At 33.9% G+C, this 21,288-nt stretch overlaps 1 protein-coding gene across 2 annotated transcripts in view; it reads right to left on the reverse strand.

The window, feature by feature from the left end:
• Positions 1–21,288, reverse strand: part of Gyf (GIGYF family protein Gyf) — a 65,940-nt gene that overhangs the window by 22,723 nt on the left and 21,929 nt on the right. Inside the window, exons 13-26 of one of the 2 annotated variants that reach the window (XM_089235878.1) lie at positions 21,038–21,139; positions 19,082–19,146; positions 17,678–17,856; positions 15,053–15,181; positions 12,282–12,406; positions 11,715–11,815; positions 9,888–10,025; positions 9,280–9,603; positions 8,763–8,942; positions 7,903–8,001; positions 6,482–6,579; positions 5,911–6,028; positions 1,686–1,849; positions 1,444–1,534 (exon numbers count right to left, since the gene is read on the reverse strand). In XM_089235878.1, the coding sequence (XP_089092004.1) occupies positions 1,444–1,534; positions 1,686–1,849; positions 5,911–6,028; positions 6,482–6,579; positions 7,903–8,001; positions 8,763–8,942; positions 9,280–9,603; positions 9,888–10,025; positions 11,715–11,815; positions 12,282–12,406; positions 15,053–15,181; positions 17,678–17,856; positions 19,082–19,146; positions 21,038–21,139 (1,913 nt within the window). The remainder of the gene's footprint in view (positions 1–1,443; positions 1,535–1,685; positions 1,850–5,910; positions 6,029–6,481; positions 6,580–7,902; positions 8,002–8,762; positions 8,943–9,279; positions 9,604–9,887; positions 10,026–11,714; positions 11,816–12,281; positions 12,407–15,052; positions 15,182–17,677; positions 17,857–19,081; positions 19,147–21,037; positions 21,140–21,288) is intronic. The other variant, XM_089235879.1, reaches the window with a different exon arrangement.

Genomic DNA, 21,288 nt, shown 5'->3' on the forward strand with positions numbered 1-21,288 from the left:
CCTATGTCTTCAGCTATCGGATTGGATTTTGGAACACCATAAAAAAAAGGTCTAGTTGAAAGTTTAGTGTGTGAAAAAAACTATTTGGGCTTGCTGGTACACTGTCTTGGTCCATTTCAGTTTCTCTCACTTACGTTCTACCTGAACACTGCAAGACTGAATTTTAGGATGTCATAATAGTGCTGTAGATCGATTAATCAATTATCATAATACATTATCAAATTATCAAAATATATCCATATATTTTAAAATATTCAATTATATAATTACTGTAATCAGTTACAGAATGAATTGTCATTTCATCTGCTATATATGTATACATAGATAGCAAATTAGTGTTTTTTTCCCAGAAATAAAACTACCCTCTCCCAATAACGGCCACATTTTCACGGTCCCGTTAGTGGCCATTGTTGGGATGTTTTACCGTACATAGAATTTTAGTAATATATGTTCTACTATTGTGCTAACAGCATTAAGTTTGTGGCAAAGCACTGACATGTATCCACTAGTATGTCCCTTTAAGACCAGGAAATTTTTGAAAACATGAATGTTTCTTAAGTATTTCATCCGCACCATCATTTGAGCTTGGGCTTAAAGGGATATCATGTTTATTATGTTTCATATCAGTTTTATTTTTTGGAAGCATCCTAATGGACTGAAGATTCACATGGATGCCAGAGTAATTCAGACAGTTCCTAAATGAATCATGTGCCAGAAAGAAAGAAATGCTAGAATACAGAAGCTGAAGCCATATCGGCAAAACGTGTCATAGTGACAGCAAATACAGAAAATTTCAATGAATTTCTCATTCTTGTCAACAATTTAAATCAGCCTAGATATCTACTGATGGCTCTCATAGAAATTACAAAATTATTAACAGGAATAACACCCTTACACCAATGAAAAAATTGACATTGCAAAAGCAATAATCAATGTTTGTACAGGATTTTATTAACTCTTCATTACGCAATTAAATATTTTAAGGATAACCTAGTGATGGGTAAAGTGAGGCCAGCTGAGAGGTTCCAGCCAGCCAGCCAAACGTATCCCAGTAGAAAAGTGTCAATAAGCACAACACTAATATATCTGGGCTGGCCAATATTTTCAGCATCAAAATATGGGAAAAAGAAAATCTGGATCATGATATCACACATTATTGACAAAAAAATTGTCAAAATTTAAGTTGTTAATTATAGCTAAAAAAGCAAGTTAAGTTGCCATCTATCACTAAAATTGCTGAAGAATTGACAATGGCAATAAAACCACTCTTTTTTGGTGTCACCCTGATAAATAAGAAATGCCCATTAATGTAACTACATTTAAATATAGTGCAATCGTGAGGTCACTGAACCTTTTTGTGCAACTTTTATCAAGTTCCTTGAAGTGGTCTTTTAACGAGTTTTGACTCTATTTAAAATTGATGATATGCTTCAATGACTTTACCTGCTCTTTCTTGGCTCGGACATTCTTATTTTTATTGCTATTTGTGCTGGCAGGCTTGATAGAGTTGTTTAACGCTGGGAAGGCACTATCACTGAAAAATTGAATTTTTTTTTTGTTATAAGATCAGAATTAAGTATAAAAACTGAAACAGCACCAACAGAGCTAAAAATTTCTATTTTTTACAATTGTTTTGATCATTTTCGAATGATTAAAAAGTGAGTTGAATATATCAAAAACCTTACGTTGATTTTGTAGGTTTTTGAGCACTTGGAGTTTTGACAGCAGTGTCCCAGAAGCAACCACCTGCATTCCACCCTGGGGCAGAGGAGGACGATGACGAAGAAGAACGAATGATTTGACTAGAGCTACCCCAAACACTTCCTCCAGTGGGAGGTGGTTGCTGCACCTATACATAAAAATATTTAATATAGCAAAACTAAAACAAAACATTTCATGACATTCAAATTATGAATTCAAAATAGAAATGCACCTACTTTTTAAACCTCACTAAAATAGAAAAAAATATTTAAACACCAGCCCAATTTCTTAGGAATCAAGCATGGTATTTTGCTCAAGAAAAATGGTCCTAAATAATGTTTTCTTTTACTTTTCCTATGTTAAAAGACATAGCATAATGAAATCAGAAAATTTTGTGTGTTACCCTTATACTCTAATTTAACAACCACATCTAGAAAACTTAGGCGCAACATAGATTTTCTAGTAACCATGGCAGCCTGGCCACTGAGATTTGTCCAGCCCTGCACTACAATGATATTCAATGTATTGATAAATCTCTTCATAGCAATTTTTTTTTAAACCTTAAGTAGAGAGAATTGCCATTAATTTAATTACACACACTCTTATGAATACAACTACATAAATCCCTCTGCAACTATATTTTAAAAAGATTTCTTTGAAACTGCTGCAAATACAATATAATTTGTAATCACTATTCAAATTGCCCTCAATGTATTTTTCAGTGCCAGCCAAATGTTTTAGGAGCCAAGGATCATGGCCATAAATGGAGGAAGGCACAGGGAGCCTTTTCTGTCACCCCATGGTCATTTTCTGTACACAAGAGCTAATCAGGCTAGCACCTACAAGTTACTGAATTTAAACAGCAGAATTCAAAGCTTCTGCTTTTTGTTTTTTACATATCTTACATATTGCCTCTGTGGGGGGGGGGGGGGGGGACTTCATACAGTAGCGCTTCTTTTCTGCATGGGCATGTTGTCACCATTTTTATAGCACCTTTGCATCAGCAGAGATTCTGCAAGTATGAATCAATATCAAATTCGTGAAACCTCTAAACATCCTTTGATATTTTAGATGAGTATCTTATCCACTTGGGGTGTACACAGCGGCCATGAAAATATACTTTTTTTTCAAGCAGTGAATATAAAAATTTTATTCTTCTAAAATCAATGTAAAAATATTGAATAATAGAGAATTTAATGATAATGATACAAAGTCTATTTTTAAAGGAACTATTTAATTTGAAGAAATTATATTAATTATGTCCAATGTTTCTGATATTTGCTGGATCTTTCACACACACAACTTCTATTATTTTTTTTTTCTCTCTCTCTGTGTTCTCTATACAAATCTATAATTTTAGACTGATCGACAGCACACAAACTTTGCATATATATCAAACTGGACCTGACAGGCTAATTTAAAAGTTTCTCAGACCAGGGCAAATGTGCAAAATGGGTGAAAAACTGTGGTGTAAAAATGATACCTGAGCCTCAACAATGACTATTGGAATGCTTACTTTGGTTACCATGATTCCCAAACAATGCATTTCATACATGCCTTTACAATGGTTTGGCATTTCTTTGATAATGCTAGTATATGTATAATAGACTGAGTGGTGCACACAGCAGTGGTGGTTGCCTGAAGTTGTTTTTCTGTGGTTCCCAACTTCGAGGCACAAATGTGAGCCGATCTCAACGTTAAAAAGTCTCACCGCAGAGAGCATCAGGCCTACAACGGTATACCAGTATACTATTCAATCATTAAACTTCATGCATAAATTAGAAAAATTCATGGCAGATGGCAGCACTACATATAATAAACATTACACAGAAACAAACTTCATGGAGGGTTCACTACACGCACACACATTCCACCATGTACCAATTCGTTAGAAGTTCCGCAGAAGAATATGGATGAGGTTCATGTCTGGTTTAGTAGTCCAAGTGGTGCGGTGGTAAGATGCTCGTCAACCACCGTGGAAGTTGCAGTCAAGTCACAGATTTAAACAGGGGAAAGAATATAAATAACAAGATATTTTCACTAATGAGCTTGAGGCAACCACCAATAGATGAAGTCTTGATTCCTAACCTAACTCAGTAATGGCAGTAAATTGCAATATAGTGACATGGCTGAAGTTGAAGTAGTATATGCATAACAGTTTATGGCTCTCTCTCTCTCTCTCTCTCTCTCTCTCTATATATATATATATATATATAGAGAGATATATATTAAATAAAAGTGACAAACCATTATTAATATATTAATAATGGTTTGTCACTTTTATTTAAATTCTCCTAATAATTGAAGAAAACCTGGGCAGTACCGGGTATTATAGCTATAGTTCGTTTCAGGTTAATTTTGCAGTGAAGAGGAAGCTACAAGGGAACCGCATCACTCGTTGCTATGACAACGAAAGCCTTTTAACCTATGTATCGATACACGGCCTCGGTAAGGTATGGCTGATTCTCGCCAATCTTGTAGAAAAAAATTGCAGTCAGTTAGTAACAATTAGCTAATGAAAAAAAAAAACCATCGTTGATACTTTCAGAAATTAAAGTGCGGTTTTTGAAAAAAAAAATCTTTTTTTTTTTATTGAAAAATATCTTAATAACTTCTATTAACCTGGTTTTCACGTTTGAATTTGGGAATAGCCCCGAATAATAATAATAATAAAAATTATAAGGAAAAATTTAGAATTCTTTTACTCACTTTTCTTGCCGAAATTTCCGTCGCTCACCCACCCGAACGCATATACGTCGATGCCACTTGTTATCACTACAGTTTTAGTCATTTTTTACCGATTCCCATTCTATGGAATCCTCACTTGAAGTTGTAGAACTATCGGATTCTCTATTACTTATTAATTGTTGCTCCAACATGTGTTCCATCAGGCCATCTGCAATCCAAAATTCTTTCCTTTTCAATAACGTGCTTTATGCATTATTGCCAAAAAGAACAGAGAATGCTTTAGCGTGTTTCTATCTCTGGTGAAAAGAAAGATACAACTGTCACAGAAGGAAAAAATACACTGCAAGCCTAAACCATTGTGGGTCTCTCTCTCTCTTGCTTATTTATATTTATCTGGAGAGACACAGAAGGGGCATCTGGAGGAACAGCCTCTGCTGTGGGGGAGAAGATGGCGTGTTGGTGCAAAAGAGACATTACTTATGTCAACACCCTCCGCTATCGGCTATTGGAATTCAGAAACCACCCCTATCCTACGAACACGGCAAGAAATATATAATTAAAAAAAAGGGGGGGGGGCGCCTGGAACCATAACCTACACCCATAAAGTGAGTCTCTCACAACGGTATCGGCGCTGTCGTGAAAGAGGGACACTTCCTGTAATCAATGAGTGAATATCTGAATTCGTTAGAGGCTATTTTTGGGAGAAAAAAAAACTGATTGAATATTTGTCTGGGTGTGTAGGCCTATAACTACATGCAAAACTGAAGGAAAAATTGTATCCATTGGAAAATTCAACAAAATAACGATATAATATATATATATAATTGTGCAACCAAACAAAAAGCATGACAGTGATATTGGCGGGGAAAATTTCTTGGAAATCGCGCCAAAGTGTTCTTGAGCTCGCCATGGATTTTTGATAATGGTAACCAATATTTTTTCTAATTTAAAAATTTTAAACGAATATACATTGGTTCAAAACGGTATTTTTTCAGTATCTTTTTCGAAATCATAAAAAAAAATTGAAATATTCTATATAAATGATCATCAGAAACCTCCGATGTATGGGAACTATATTTTGCGGTGAAGGAATACACTCTCTACCTTTCTCTTCACTGCAAAGTTAACCTGAAACAAACTATAGTTATATATATTCCGAGACAAAATTAAAATATAAAAAACAACTTCTTACTATTTCAACCAATATGTTAATATAACCTTTTGTGCCTCCCCCTAAAAGTTAATCCCACATGCATCCCTTCTAAATATTTTCCCCCCAAGATGAACAGTATTTTCATCATTCTTTGTATCTCGTTTAGGTCAGGTCTTATGAAAATGCAAGAACCATCATATAGAGATATTACTGCTGGAATTACAACATGCATACACACATAGCTGGTTGCAATGTATTTCAACATTGATAAACTAAAATCATAAATTGATCAACAAGCACCTTCAGTGAGCCAGTGTTTTCAGTACTATGGACTGAAACACATACCATTGAAACAGAAAAACATTTACTTTTGCAGACAATGTAGAAGCTGCTGTTTTCGGAGGTTTATGCTCCTGGGCCATTCTTTCAGCCTCTTCTTGCTGAATTTCAGCAAGTGATTTCACGGCTCCGACAGTATTGCTTGACCTGGAGAAGAAAAGCAACACACAAAATGAATTAGTTTTTATGCGCTCTTAAAAGGGAATTTCATTTGCGACAGCCCAGCGATTTATAACCAAAGACTTGCAGTGCCCAATGCATGTGAGCATGTAGGAAAAAAAAAAAAAGGTGCGATAAACGATACAAAAGAAGAAACAGTTACATAGCTAGTGTGCAGCGATGCCAAAGAACTATCTCCATACAAACTGCATCTAAATTTTGTTAAGCTTTTCCAACTGTAATGATAAGCTATGACTGTGGATAATAGCAATGTTATAATTATGTGTAATTCCTAAAATTTAACAAGTAGAAGAGTATAATTATCAGTGACCATCACTCATCTTTACATTTTATGTCTAGTTTACTCATGATATACATGTGCAGCTATGCTTTCAAAATAATTCCAGGATTTTACATCACATGCAATGGAAAAAAAGTTACCTTTTGGCCCAACTAAGGCCATTTTTGTTTGTTTGTGCTTGTTTCATATTCTGCTGCTGCTGTTGCATCAAAAATTGCTGTTGCTGTTGACGAATCTTCTGAAAATTAAAATTATACACAAGTGAAACCTCCCTGCAACAAGAAATCCCTCTACAATGATATTATTAATCAATCTTATTTGAAATCACCTATAGTTTAATCTTAAACTCTTTTTACACAATGATATACTTTATTACTACAAACCCCTTTGTAACAATATTATTTTAAAAAATTTTGAAATTGCTTCAATAATATTTTTATATTTTCCTCAAAATGACCTTTAATATATTTGCAAATTTCTCTCCTTTTTGATCTTCTTAGGGTTTCGAATAACATCTGTACAATTGAATTCCATTATAACGAACTCCAAGAGACTGGAGAAATTACTTCGTTATAGCAAAATTTTGGTATAAAGGAATTCCAGGTTTTTGCATTGTTCCTATATAAACATACCTCGGGGATTAGAGAAGTGTTCATTAAAACAAAATTTTTGCTATAACGATATCACCGGCACCACAGTGGTGGTTGGCTGAAGTTGGTTTTCTGTGTAGAAAAACTGTGTAAAACAATATATATTTTTAATATTTTTTAGCATTGGGAGGACCCCCACGGTCGCCACAGTGGTGGTCGGCTGAAGTTGGTCTTCTGTGGTTCCCAACTTCAAGGCGCGCATGCGAGCCGATTTCCCCATTAAAATGTCTCGCCACAGAGAGCAACAGGCCTACAACGTAACAACTATTCAATCATTACACTTCACTCATAAATTGAAGTATAGATGGCAACACTGAAATAACAAGCACAACACTAGCTACACACTCAGATTGTTAGGTGCACTCACTTTGTTCCAGACTCTGCCACGAAGATGGGCTGGAAGAGATCTCTGCAACAGGATAAGTCCAGTGGCAGAGCCTCTGGCGTTCAGTCATTCATGATGTAACGATATTCGTTAAAACGGGATTCGACTGTATCAGGCACCACCCCCCTCATCACTGAATATATAAATTAAGTTATTGGTGTTGCTACTTCCTGTGTAAGACTCAAAAGTGTAATGTGGTAAACCTCTTTACAGGAGCAATATATCTAACTGAACTTTATTTCAAATAAATTAAAATTTTTGGTGGAAAATAACTAAAAAGCACATTTTCTGGTTGTACTAACACCAATTTTTTTAGAGAAAATAGCCACAACATACATAACAACGTGCATAAATCAAGTGGTACATGAGAATAATTTTGCCCTCAATATAACAATAATCAACCTACATTGATATCTTTTTTTGTCTAATGAGTATAGTTATATCTTATAACCATAAGAATGAAAAACCATATAATATAATAACTAGTATAATGCAGGAAAAAAAAATCAGGCACTCAAAAAATTACCTCTTTTTCCTCCCTTTCTTTCTCCTGTAATTTCTGGATATCAGAGAGAGAAAGCTCATTGGAACTCTTGTCTAAGTTCTGAACATTCCAAGCTGGACCCTAAATAAAAGAAAAAGAAATTTTGTAGAAATCTATAACTTTCCTAATACATAGTTGCCAACTTTGGAGAGTGAAAACTCTGGAGATTCTCACAAGCATTCCAAATTTCGCACAAAAATAAATATAAAAGGGATTTTCAAAAAACAAAGGAATTTTCATTAATAAAATTAAAATTGTAGGGATTTCCTTCCCTTTGCAGAAACGTGACATCGTGCAAACCATTGCTAATTAGCGTCAAGTTGTCAATCATGGCCACCCAGTGGATTAAATTACCTGTCATTCAACTCTCAAACCAAATCTTGCAAAAAAAAACATGGCATCCGGCCTAAAACGGGACCTATACAGACTCAACGGGAAGGAAACATAGCCAAAGATATAAATCATCTCCTTAATTTCGGAAGTGGAAAGACCACATTATCGGTGGCTGTTTAAAAAATTTTGTCCATCTAAACCTCCCCCAAAATGATTTTTTTTTTTTTGTGATTAGAGGAAATGGCAGCATTTTCCATTATGCTTGTGATATAATCTGGGGCATAAAAAAATCAACAGTATTTTTTCCGGGTAAATTCCTTGGGAATATCCCCCACCCTCAAAAGCAAGCACTTTTTACAATCATGGTTGAAATTTGGGAGTCTGAATTCTAGAGATTTGGCAGCTATGCTTATATGAATACCAATATCACACAGATCTGTTAGGATCTGTCACACAATCATAAAAGATTGTTATTATTTTTAAAATCACACAAATGATTAGGCTATCACCTTTTGCTCCTGCATTTCACAAAGTTCCGCCTCTTTCTTTGCCTGTGCTTCTTTTTCTCTTCTTATTTGTAGCTCTAGCTCTTTCTCAGCTTCCCTTTGTGCCTTCAATTCTTGCTCTTTTTGCCTCTGTGCTTCTTTCTGCCTTTCCATTTTGAGCTTTTCTTCCTCTCTTTCTTTTGCCTGGAGAAACCAAAGAAATGGAAGAGAAATGAATCTGATCAACAAAACACAAAGCAAACTACTCTATTCAAGTCATTATAATAAAAATTCGACAAATCAATGTGATATGCTTCATTTTCAAGAAGTTGGTTTCTACAGCATAATTAATAAATATCTCACAAAACAGAAAAACATCATTTTGAAGCAAAACAGAAGGGCAGAAAAATCTGACTCTGATACTAGAATAAAAACTTCAGTTTCACAAAATAAGACCCATTTAAACAGCAGCAAGGAAATGCTTAAAGGAAAAATATTTAAATGACATTAATTTTTATCCTGCGTTTTAAATGTAGCATACCTGGAGTTCTTCTTGCCGCTTTCTTTCCTCTTGTTTCTTGAGTTCTTTTAGCCTTTTCTGTTCCTCTTTCTTTCTTTGTTCCTCTTTCTTCTGTGTTTCTAACTTTCTCTGCTCTTCTTCTTCTGCTTTTCTTCTCTGCTCTTCCAATTCTGCTAGCCTCTTCTGTTCCTCCCGCTTTCTTTGCTCTTCCTCTTGTATTCTAAGCTCTTCTAACTTTCTCTCCTGCTCTAACCGAAGTTCTTCTAGACGTCTGATTTCTTCCTGTCTTCTAAGCTCTTCTTCTTTTAGCCTCTGAAGCTCTTGCAATCTCCGTTCTTCCTCTTCCTGAAATGTTCTGTCTTCAATTAGCAAACTTTACATGATAGTAATTTAAAAAAAATCTGCAGCATAAAAGAAACTTATGTTCAACCTAAATTTCTGTATTAGTTAAAAATAAAAAGTCAATTTCGAAGTAATTTTGTTATTCACTAGGCAAACAACACAACAGAAAAAAAGCCTTATTTGAATGCTAAAAAAATGAAAAAGAATAATGCAACTCCAACTTGTATCGCTCAGAAGTTTTGAATATCCAAAGAATGACCAACCTAAATATATACAAGAAGACAAACCTTATGTCTCTGCAATTCTTTTAGCCGTTCTTCTTCCTCCTTTCTTCTAAGCTCTTCTTCTCTTCTTTTTTGCTCCTCTTCGTGTCTTTTAGCTGTTTCAAGTGCTTGCCTTCTTTTTTCTTCTTCTTCAGCAAACTGCTGCTTAGAAGAAAGATTAAATAAAATCATAAAGAAAAAATAGCAGAAAATGTGTGATTGTACAAATAAATTACATGAACTAAAGTTATAACATTCATTTAAAATGAATTTATTTAAAAAAAAACACTTTGACAATTATTAAATTTACACTAGAAATAAAAACCATTTCTCTGAAATGAACTGCTTTACAAAAGTAGAAAATAGCCCAGCAGGTAGCACAAGGGAGTGGAATAAGCATATCTAAATACTGATCAAAATTCAAGGGATAATCTACATTTCAATTTTGGAAATGTTCTGTTTTGAAGGAAAATTTGTGGAAATGTCACCTCTTGATCAAAATAGGAGATTGTTAAGTTTGAAAAGTAAGAAATTTTTACAATACCCGCTGATTCCACAAGGTTTCACCTAGTCAATGAAGGTACCCTTATTACTCTTTCATGAGTAACATAAGAAATGTGATCACTATACAGTATAACCTCTCATGACAAACACCTTTTGGAATTACGACAATATATTTTACTACCCATTAATGGACACTCCATGTGTTAGGAGAAAAATTTTTCTGTCCCATGGCATTTGCTATTGAAAGGCTCTATTGTAAAATGCGATTTTGAAAGAGCTTATGAAAAAAATCTAACTCTTTCCTGAAAGTTTTTATTCAATTTAATGTGGAAATTACCCGTTTAATTCAATCTTTCTTCATGTTTTGGATAATTCAAAGGTTGATATGTCACATGCCAAATGTCTCTTTTTCTCATAATTTCTGGCTAAATTTTGGGTCATCCTTTTCTTTATTTCATGATTTACTGATGTCTTCCAGAATGCAGTCAATATTTAAAAAAAAATTAAAATTAACGAAATCTAAACCTTTTGTTGTGGTTCTAAGCAATAAGTAAGAAGCAATGTTTTCATTTCCAGTTACATACACTATCTTTCGTTTTTCCATAGGCAGCTGGAGTTTTACTGGTTCTTGGATGATTTCATTAGCACTTGCCAAGAGCAGATGCCACTAGTCAGGAAGTACAAAGTTTGTGTGTGTGAGTGGCAATCTCTACACAGATGGAATGTTTAAAAGCTGGAGCAATCTAACCCTAGTCTGGTGATATGTGTTGGAAATTCATTCCTCCCTCTAGCATTATTCTTCATTCATTTCAGAATATCCACGTCACTCAGCAACATTTCCATGTCCAACCAAGGCTTGTTCAACTCTAGGGAAAAACTGTGGACATTGATGAAGAGGACAAAAATGAATATAATGAAGCAACACAGGTTCTCAACTCTAATACTTGCAGAAGCAACAGACATGTTGAAAAATAAAGCCGTTTAAGCTTGAAAACTGCATCTTCTCAAAATCATTTTGAAAATGTTGTGCAATGTTTAAGAGTATCAAAAAGAAAGAAAATTAAAATTACAAATGAAAATGTTTTTACATTTGTAATTTTAATAATGTATAAATGGAAATGACCATTTACATTTTATACAGGTATAAATGATAGAATTCAATACATTTTTATAATTAAAGAAAGTGAAACAAAAAAGGTTTCTGTGGTGATCATGTCAAGCAATAATGTCAAAAGAAAATGTTTAATTATATGCTCATTTGCTCGGACGATTACACATACAAGTTTTAAAACTAGATATAAATATTGCCATATTGACTACAGTGTATGTAAGAATTGTAGCACATACCTTTTCCAGTTCGCTTGCATTGATGGGTGCAGTTGCTGGAGTATCTGTATCCCAAATACCACCTGTTGGATGATTATTTGATTGTCCAACAGGCCATGCAGCTTAAAATAAAATTGAATATAAATAGATTTTTTTACAGGTAACTTAAATTTGTACAAATTTTATACATCAATGTATTGTGGGTCTAAATTTTAACCATTTTTGTAAATCCTCCATATGCTTTTCTTATCTTAGTAATAGAAATATTATATAAAATGGCAAATATATACTTTACAAACAAATATGTGGTACAACATTTATACTCCTAGGCCAAGATTGCACTATAAACATTTGATAAAAGATCATTTACAAAACTTTGAAAATACAACCAATAAGTGAATTGGTTGCATTTGAGCGAATATAATCAATATTGTTTTTCAAGTTTTGTAAAAGATCATTTATCAAACTTTTGTAGCGTAATCCTAGCCTTAGTAAAATTCAAATTTGCTTGAAAGTTAACTGGTGATTTTATTTGGCAGTTTTGTAAGATCTTTTACTGGCAACATTTTGAAAATCTGCAAACATTACCTGGTGTAGAATTTGAAGGTGGGATGCTCCACATGGAAAGATCATTTTTTGCTAAGGATGGCACTGTTAAACCCATCAAGGGGAATGGAAGTGTTGGCACTGGACTTTCCGGGAACCCTCCAGGCCTAAAATTGAAAAAAAAAATGTAATTGGGAATTATTTTTCTTTTAAAGTCCCAGTACTTGGAATGTTTAGAATTTGTTTGCAACATAAGAAAACAGACTGATGCTTCCAACCATTTCAAACAGAAAACTTAGAGAAAATGTAGACATAAGTACAGGAAACTTTAAAAAAATAAGTATTTTGCACAATCTAAGATAAGGGGCCGTTCAAGTATTACGTAAGCAAATTTTTAGCAATTTTTGACTCCCTTTCCCCCCTTGTCAGCAAAATTCCTTCATCAGCTCTGCTTCTCTGATATTGGTGGGATCAGAGACGTACACGTAAGGGGGGGGGGGGCAACATAGAGGAGCTCGTGCGCCCCCCCCCAACCATCAAAAATTTATTTTTTAATACAAAAAATATTTTTTAATTAAAATTTTGGAAGAAAATACTTTGATATGTTAATATAATCAATTTCGTTAATTTCAATGTTATTTAAAGGCTATGAACTCAAAATGTATCTCTTTAATAAATTCATTGCGACCCACTCTCTATGTCATGTAATGATAAATCGCATAAAGGCCCTTGGCCTAAATATGGCCCTGGGCAGGCCCGTCAGTCAGCCCCCCCCCCGTTTACACTAAAAATGGTATATATATATATATATATATACATGTGCTTTGTCCCCCCTGGAAAAAGTTGAAATGACAGCCCTGGAGGTTATCTGACGCAGCCTGCCCTCCTCAAAACGAATTTTGCAAAAATAAACTAAGCAGCGAATTTTCAGATCACTTATGTGACCCGGGGCATCATTCAGAACACTTAAATGATCCCTAACACATTTAGAGATCCCTTGAGTGACATGCGGTATAGTTTTAAAGCACTTAAGTGACCCCCCAGTGCAGTTCTATATCACTAAAGCTATCCGTGGCACATTCTCAGATTATTTAAGTGTGATCCACAGCATATAATTACAGATCACTTGAGTGATGTGTGGCACAATTCTAGAGTACTTAAGCGGCCCAGATCATTTCCATAGCATTTAAGCGGCCTGGACACATTTCCAGATCAATTGGATGCAGGAAACATTTAGAGATCACTAAAGTGGTTCTGTAGGGCACTTATCAGTAGGGGGAATGTTACTTCAAGTGCCCCAAACTATCGAAAGGTTTATCTCATTTTTGTGCACAGAGTAAGATGCCAGTAAAAACATTTCATATTTTCATAAAGGGTGGTTGATGATGTAAGCATTATCCAACACCCCCCCCCCTTGTCATCAAAAGTCAGCAAAACGGGAAACTCCCTCCCCCCTATCAATGCTGATGTAATACTTGAATGGCCCCTAACAATGAAAAATGTAAAAAAAAATAGACTGGCTACAGTTTTGATTTACAAACTAGAGTCAAAACCAATGTTTAAAATTATAAAAGCAACAGTTGTGTTATGGGAAGTTATAGTAATTTCTTCCAAGGAGATGATGGCTGAGTCATGAATATGCTTTGTCTAAAACTCAATGGTATAAATAGGGGGGGATGGACCTTGTTTTCAGAAGTGGTGATTCTTTTTAAATAAAGTAGGAAATGTTTAGGGACAATTAGAGATTTTTTGGGCTTTTTGTAAAAAATTTGGGAAACACGAGAACTTTTCGGGAGGTTGAGAGATGAAGCTAAAATTCGGGAGACTTGGCAGCTGTGGTAGAATGCCACTATATATAAGAAAAAATATTAAAAAGTCACAGTATCAAATATTTTTAAACTAATAAAATTAGGATGCCTCATTCCTCCCTCTAGTGGGTTCATTTATAAAAAAAAAAGTCTTAAATACAAGCCACATCATTTTAAGGCTCAATGCCAATGCTTGAATGTATTCGGAATTGATCTACTTTAACTATTATCCATCCAATTTGCGTTCAAAACGTAATAAAACTAAAAAATTACTTCATAAAATTAAAAGTATTCACTTTTGAATAATGAAAATACTTTTGAATAATGATTTTTTCCATTAATAATGCAGAAAATATTTTTGTCCAAAGTTTGTTAGCAATAAATGTTAAGCATTAACAGCTCCATACATTGAAAAAAAAAAATTAAAATATTTTATTAATTTATAAAAGCAACTGCGTGTCCCACTCCTCCTACTATTCCACATACCTTCTTACCCTCCCTAATGCAAGTTTTGTGCAAGGTATATGTTCAGGAGTTGTCACATATCTTTTGAATTGCAAAAAACTAGACAATATTCTTATGCATAAATTCAAATGTCGTAATATTTATTACTTAAACCCTAGAAAACTAACTGGCTGACTGCTGCTGAATTGAGTTTAACTGAAAATGTCACAAATCAACGTAGAAATAGTTCAATTCTGACACAGGGGAAAATTTTTTGATTCAACACTTTCATTAACATTTGACTCCCCCTATACGAGTCAGTTTTATTTTAAAAACCACCATCTGGCATTTGGGGAGGGGTGTATGAGCTGATGAAGTGAATGCAACTTCACTATAAAAATATTCATAATGTGATGGTCCGTGTCTGGAATGTTTTTCCATATTATGGCTATAGATAAATTAAGGCTGTAGACAATTCTTAACTACCCATCAAGAATCAATCTTGAAAATTTTTTTTTTACCTAAGGTTGGTGCAATGAACATTAATTAATTCAAACGTACCTGGGGACCTGTTGTTGCTGCTGCTGCTGAAGTAGGTGTTTAACCAATTGGCTCTGTTGCTGACTGTTAAGATTAGAGAAGGCATCTTGTTGTTTCAGTTGTGATATCAATTGCTGCACGTGGGCTTGTCTGAAAAAATAAAAGAAATAATACATGAGAGCAAAAAACAGTAAAACCTTGATAAGTCGCCACTCAATTATCAAGAAATTATGACGGTTTAAGCAGGGTGACGACTTAAACAAAGTGCCATCAGTTTCAATGTTTATAAATTTAAAATACAGTACAGCCCCTCTTAATGGTCATCCATTTTACGGCCAAATAAAAATTTCCTTACAAAAAACTATTTAAATAATGTATTTTTACCTCTGTTTAACGATCACCTTCAGATATGGTCACAGACAACATTTTAACCTTTTTCTCATTGGGCAAAAACCCCTGTATACACACAAAAAAATTGTAATTTTGGTTCGAATTATGCTCACTAGATAGCAGCAAAAGTTTTAATATGTTTGATCAAATTTTTTTATACTGTATTTGGTACTTTTGAATTTCAGCTTGAAGTTTGTTATTTGTTTAGTAACTGATATCCATTTAGAATCTGAAATCATGTATTGCTGGTTGTGCTCATATATTTTACATTGTTCCACGCTAATTAATATTGACATCTCTTGTATAATCGTCGCCCTCTATCACTAAGAGAAAGAACTGATGTTTGAAATACAGTGAAAAACTTAAAATTCAAGTTCATGCTCTTGCAAATGAATTCAATGCATTGATTAAATACTGTAAACACAAATGATGGAAAGTCATTGGATTTAGTCTCACAGTTAAAATATGTTTGGAAGTAGTTAGAATACTCATCAAAACCCACCAAACATCCATTAATCAGTTTAATCATGTGTTCCTCTAGCTCAAACTTTTCTATAGTGACAAGTTAAATGAAATCAGTAACCAATGGTTTAATAACATTGTTATCTATGAAAGCTGGACGAGACAGAAGAAAAATTACAATTAATAGGAGTGATAACTTATTAGGGTGACAACTTATAGAGGTTTTGCTGCATATATTTATTAATAGATTCAAAGAACTGTTATGCATTAAGAACAATGATGAACATCTCAAACAGATATAAAGTTTAAATATTCATATCATGATACTTCCAAATTGAAAAAAAAAACCCAGGAATTCTAGTTATTAAAAAAAAATTGAAATCTATAATGCTTTACACTCAAATAATCATTTGATCATTTTTGTCACACCACAGTCATTTTCTGCACACGAGGGCTAATTAGACAGGGCCCTACAATTTATTGCCGATTCCGAACGCCAGACTTGTTTTTATATTCATTGACAGGTTGGTGCACTAACCCCTCGATGGGAACTCCCTGCTGTAGCAATTTTTTCTGTGGTCATGTCACAGTTTCTATTGTACTCGTGTCTGGAAAGTTTCCTGACACGGACGAACCAGGTATCAAACTCACGACACCTCTAAACATCCTTTGGTACTTCAGGCGAGTATCTTATCGACCTGGGCCACCCCGCCCTGCACTCAAATAGCAACTCTAATAATAAAAGGGAGAATAATTTTTTTATAATCTTTTATACAAAGATACTATTTGTAAAGATAATCTTTGTGTATAACAATATTACTTAAAGCAGAATATGCCAAAATTTGTAACTTATGTCACCAAACAATACGTGCTGCTACAAAGAAATCTGTAAGAATCTCAAGAAAAGAATGCTTCTGATAAAAAAAACCACTATGATGGGAATATTTACAGCAGAAAATTTCTAGTCAGCTGAATGGCTCGTTGCAAAACATACAACTTTGGGGACGGTATTACTCTTTTGTTCAGGATATTCCATAGGGTCAATTTAGTGAATCAAATACTGTTTTTCAGCTGAATTTGAATCACTGCTTTCATTAAAAAAGTTATCAGTACACCATATCAGGCCTTTCAGAACAAAACATCCACATTCACACTAGAATCAATCAGAAGTAAAGTGAAAAGTTAAAAGTATTAATTAGATTTATTCACACAGCCTAAATTAATGAGATTTATTTATAATTTTGAATAACTAATTCATTGAAAAAACATTATTTTGATGCTGGAAGTTGGGTTAATTGTTTTCTTATCCTTCTGAGGGAAACCCCTATTTTATCCATGTTATATTCAACTCTTTACACGGTTTTGTCTTACGTGATCATTTTGTGAAACCAATTAATCACGTAAAGCGAAGGATGTTACTGTATAAAGATTTCACTGTATAAATTCTAGAATTTGCAAAACATACATCGATTAAGTATTATAATGTGTCATTATTAGTCTTTCCATTCTCCATGCTTCCCAAATTAATATATATATATATATACAAATTTCATTTTTGTTGAACAATGATGATTTTATGCCCCTAAAGGTAAGTTGAAATGGAATCAACAGTTCATGCATATTATGAATTGCCAGAAAAAAACCACTAAGTCCTTCCTGGAATCCAAACAAAGAATTATTAAAACAAATGCAGATGCATTAACCATTTGACACCAAATTAATTTTTTAGGTGAAATATCCATTCCTATCAGTTATGAAAAAACTGAATTTAATAATATAAATAAAAATTTTCACCTCATTAAAAGATGTTGCTGCATCAACTGTTGCAAGATTTGTTGTTGTTGTTGCTGCATCATCCGTAACTGTGCATCTGATTGACTAATTTGCGATGGGGCCTGAGTAGATGGCGATTGGTTAGGCAATACTGGTTTTGTGACTGGTACAGGAGCAGCAATGGATGGTGCAGGAGTCACCTGAAAAGAAAAATTTAATTCACCAACACATTCTTGAAACATCACAATTTATCGCCAAAACATTTTGCTAAAACTGCATCCTTGACAATCAAATTTTTTAACAAGTTAGCAGTTCATAACGAGGCATAGTGGTACTCTTTTTTGGAGCCTCGCAAAGATGATTAAGTTTATCAGAAAAAGAAAAGTCTCTCGAGGAGTTTGATTTAAACTTTCAGCTCTAATGGTTGTCGGATATGCATGTAATGCTAGTAATATTTTTATTGAAGGAGAATAATTTCCATATTTGAAGCATCATACACAAAGCACTAACCATCACAATTTCTATTTAATCTGAAGTTGTTAACAGAAAATATATGAATACATTAATACATTATATATTATTTATAATCTGAACCATAAGATGGTTCTGAACTCTGATGAAATAAAAGGGGTGATGTAATGACATTTTTATCTAATGCAATTCCAGGAGTTCCCCTCATTTATTAAATCAGATAACCCAGTGTATTCATGCAATAAGAATAGTAAACTTTAAGATTGTTTCCCCCGCCCCCATTAATACAAATATTGATATATTTTTACTGTACATAAATTCAGTTCTTAAAATATCTTGACATGATTCTTATACATCCAACTATATTCACTCAACACCATCATCAGCATTTGAAATCATTGGTGGTTCGCTAGTCCGACACCCCACTGATTAAACAATTGAACTACAGAGAAAAAAATTGTGGTGGTCCACGGGACAATTAGTGAAAACAGTGCACCTCTCCCAGTGATGATGCATTAATCATGGGAGAATCACCAATCCGCAGTGGATGTTTTATGGTATTTTGCACCCCTCTGGGTGGTATATCACTCTTCTAAATGCTAATACATTAATACATACAATTATTATTTAGAACAGATTTCGTTTAGTGTACTGGTCATTATGTCAGCAGACTAGTAGGTTCTCTTACTCACTAGTCCATGGAACCAATGAATTTTATTTTCCAATTCTAATGCTGATCATTATATAATGTTCACATATCAAGTATATCTAAGTTCTGATATGTAGGTATATAATCGAAGTTAACTGGTTACAAAACCTCTTTTATATTATTGATTAACACAGTGGAGCACTTTACAGGAAATTCATGTGAACTGCACAAAAATTACAAGAGTTTGGTTGTATAATTTTATCTAACAAGGATCTTTTATATATAATTTACAATATAATACTTACTCTTAAAGGCGGGGGACTTTTACCAGGTGAAAATGGTATGCGGTTCCACAGTTGAATCAATTCACCTAAAATGGAAATGAAAATTTTCATAAATGATAATAAAAAAATTTATATTTTTTTCCCCCAAATGCACACAATCACCGTTCTAGTTCCTCTCTGTCAACTTAGCCCAAGTTGATGGTTGCAATAATTAACATACATCATTCTGAGATTTACTAATTTTCTCAAGATCAGCAGGCTCTTGATAGATACAGGCATAAGTATCTTAGTTTCAAGATGAAATATTTCATAGCGACTGATTTTTGATTTAATCTTATTTTGATTTAACTAATTTCATTCAGCTTCTTTTTTTAATGAATTTAAAAAAAATGTTCTCCCCCCCCCTTCCTTTGTTTATTTAGACAATTTCATAAGGTAACTAGCCTAAGATGCATTAAATAGTCTATAACAGTGGTTCTTAACTGGGCATCCTACACTCCTGGGGGTGCAGTAAAGCATTGTTAGGGAAGTGAGATGGGAATAAAACATTTTAACACGTTGACTGATATTTTAAGGAAATTAAAAGGATGGAAAAGAATTAAACTGATTTCTTGAACCTTTTGAAAAAATATGAATCATACAGATATTTTCACACCTCAATTTTTAACTTTCCTTCCCCAACAAATGCCTGCAAACTATGTCCGCAAAAAGGAACTTGCTGTGTCCTGCAAAATGCACACTGCACGATTTTGTGTGTGTTAGCCCAAAATATTTCGCAGTTTTCTTACATTGGTACCTCCTGTTATTAGCATGCTGCACTTAGCTTTGATAATGCTGTGAGCATGACTCAGGAAAAGTCCAAAAATTTATGAAGTGCTAAAAAATAAATACATAATACCGTTTCTCGTGCTGAAATCAATAAGTGAAGAACAATTGAAATTTTTTCCCCTCAAATTTCAAAAAAATGTGATAATTTTTAGTTTAGTTTTTGAATTAATTTTCAAAAAATGGAGTCAGAACCATAGGCAAAAAATGAATTAAACATATACAAGCATTTTTTACTACTGATTTCAGATAGGTACATTTCAACTTTTAGACCAGAAGTCTTCAACCTTTTTCTAGTCACAAGCAGTCTGTACCCTTCATCAATAGAAGAGTATTCTTACGTCCATTTTGACACATGAATGCATGAAATCAGGATGATTTTGATTTTTGAGTGTAATTTGTGCAAGGTTGGAACGGTGATGAAGTGCTCAAAAGCACGAAATCGACCAGCAGAGAGCACCATGGTGCTCATGAGCAACTGGTTGAAGATGCTTGTTCTAAACCAGTGATTCCCAATGTGGGCGATAAAAGTTCCGGGAGGGCAGTAGAAGCTACGGGTATACCAGAGGGTATACCTATGGGCTAAATTGCGTTGGAGGGCGATGAGATGAAAAAATTTCTGAAGGGGGCGATGGGACAAAAAGGTTGGGAAACTATGTTTTAGACAATGAAGCCAAAAGTCAGAAAAAAAAAAAAATCCCAACATCATACTGGGTGCTGCCACGTGACTACTATTAAATCACACATCCACCTCATCAATATTACTTCTAGGTAATTGGTCCATGTTGGAATGTGCACACACATGTTGTGAAACCTAACATTAAATTTGTTTCCCTGCCATGCGACTGTAGAAGTGCATGTTTTACAATATAGCTTTGAGAAACAAAGAGGAAGATTGCTACGTGTGCCTACTCTGAGTAATTAAAAATAGATTTGTTCCATAAATACAATTATTTTCATGAGAGTAGCATAGGATTACTGTACAAGAAAGAGGCAGGTGTTACATTTTTGAAAGTCTCTGATACATAACTTATTTTTTTCCTTATCAAAGCCAGCACAGAATAGCAGTAATGATTAATAAGGTTATATAAAGGAAAACTAAAAAACCCAAAAAATGTAAATGTTCAAAAATGGGTAGTTATATATATATACCGAGCTGCATAAACCTTTCATCACAACCTCTTCTGACCAGCAGATTCATTGTAAAATAACCTGCTTTAAACCACTCCAGCATTTCGGTTGAAGGAAATGGGCCTACAAAAAATAATGAAAAAAAATTGATATTTGACACAAATAAACAACAAAAGCCAAACTCAAAAGCATAATGAGAAAAAAAATTTAAGAATAGTATATTAGAAAATATATTCAATTTGGTAAAAAAAATACTTCACAATCCATTGATG

Source organism: Pholcus phalangioides, unplaced genomic scaffold (assembly GCF_987345545.1).
Source record: "Pholcus phalangioides strain wild (caught in Gottingen) unplaced genomic scaffold, Ppha-v1.0 ptg000009l_1, whole genome shotgun sequence".
Lineage (NCBI taxonomy): Eukaryota > Metazoa > Arthropoda > Arachnida > Araneae > Pholcidae > Pholcus > Pholcus phalangioides.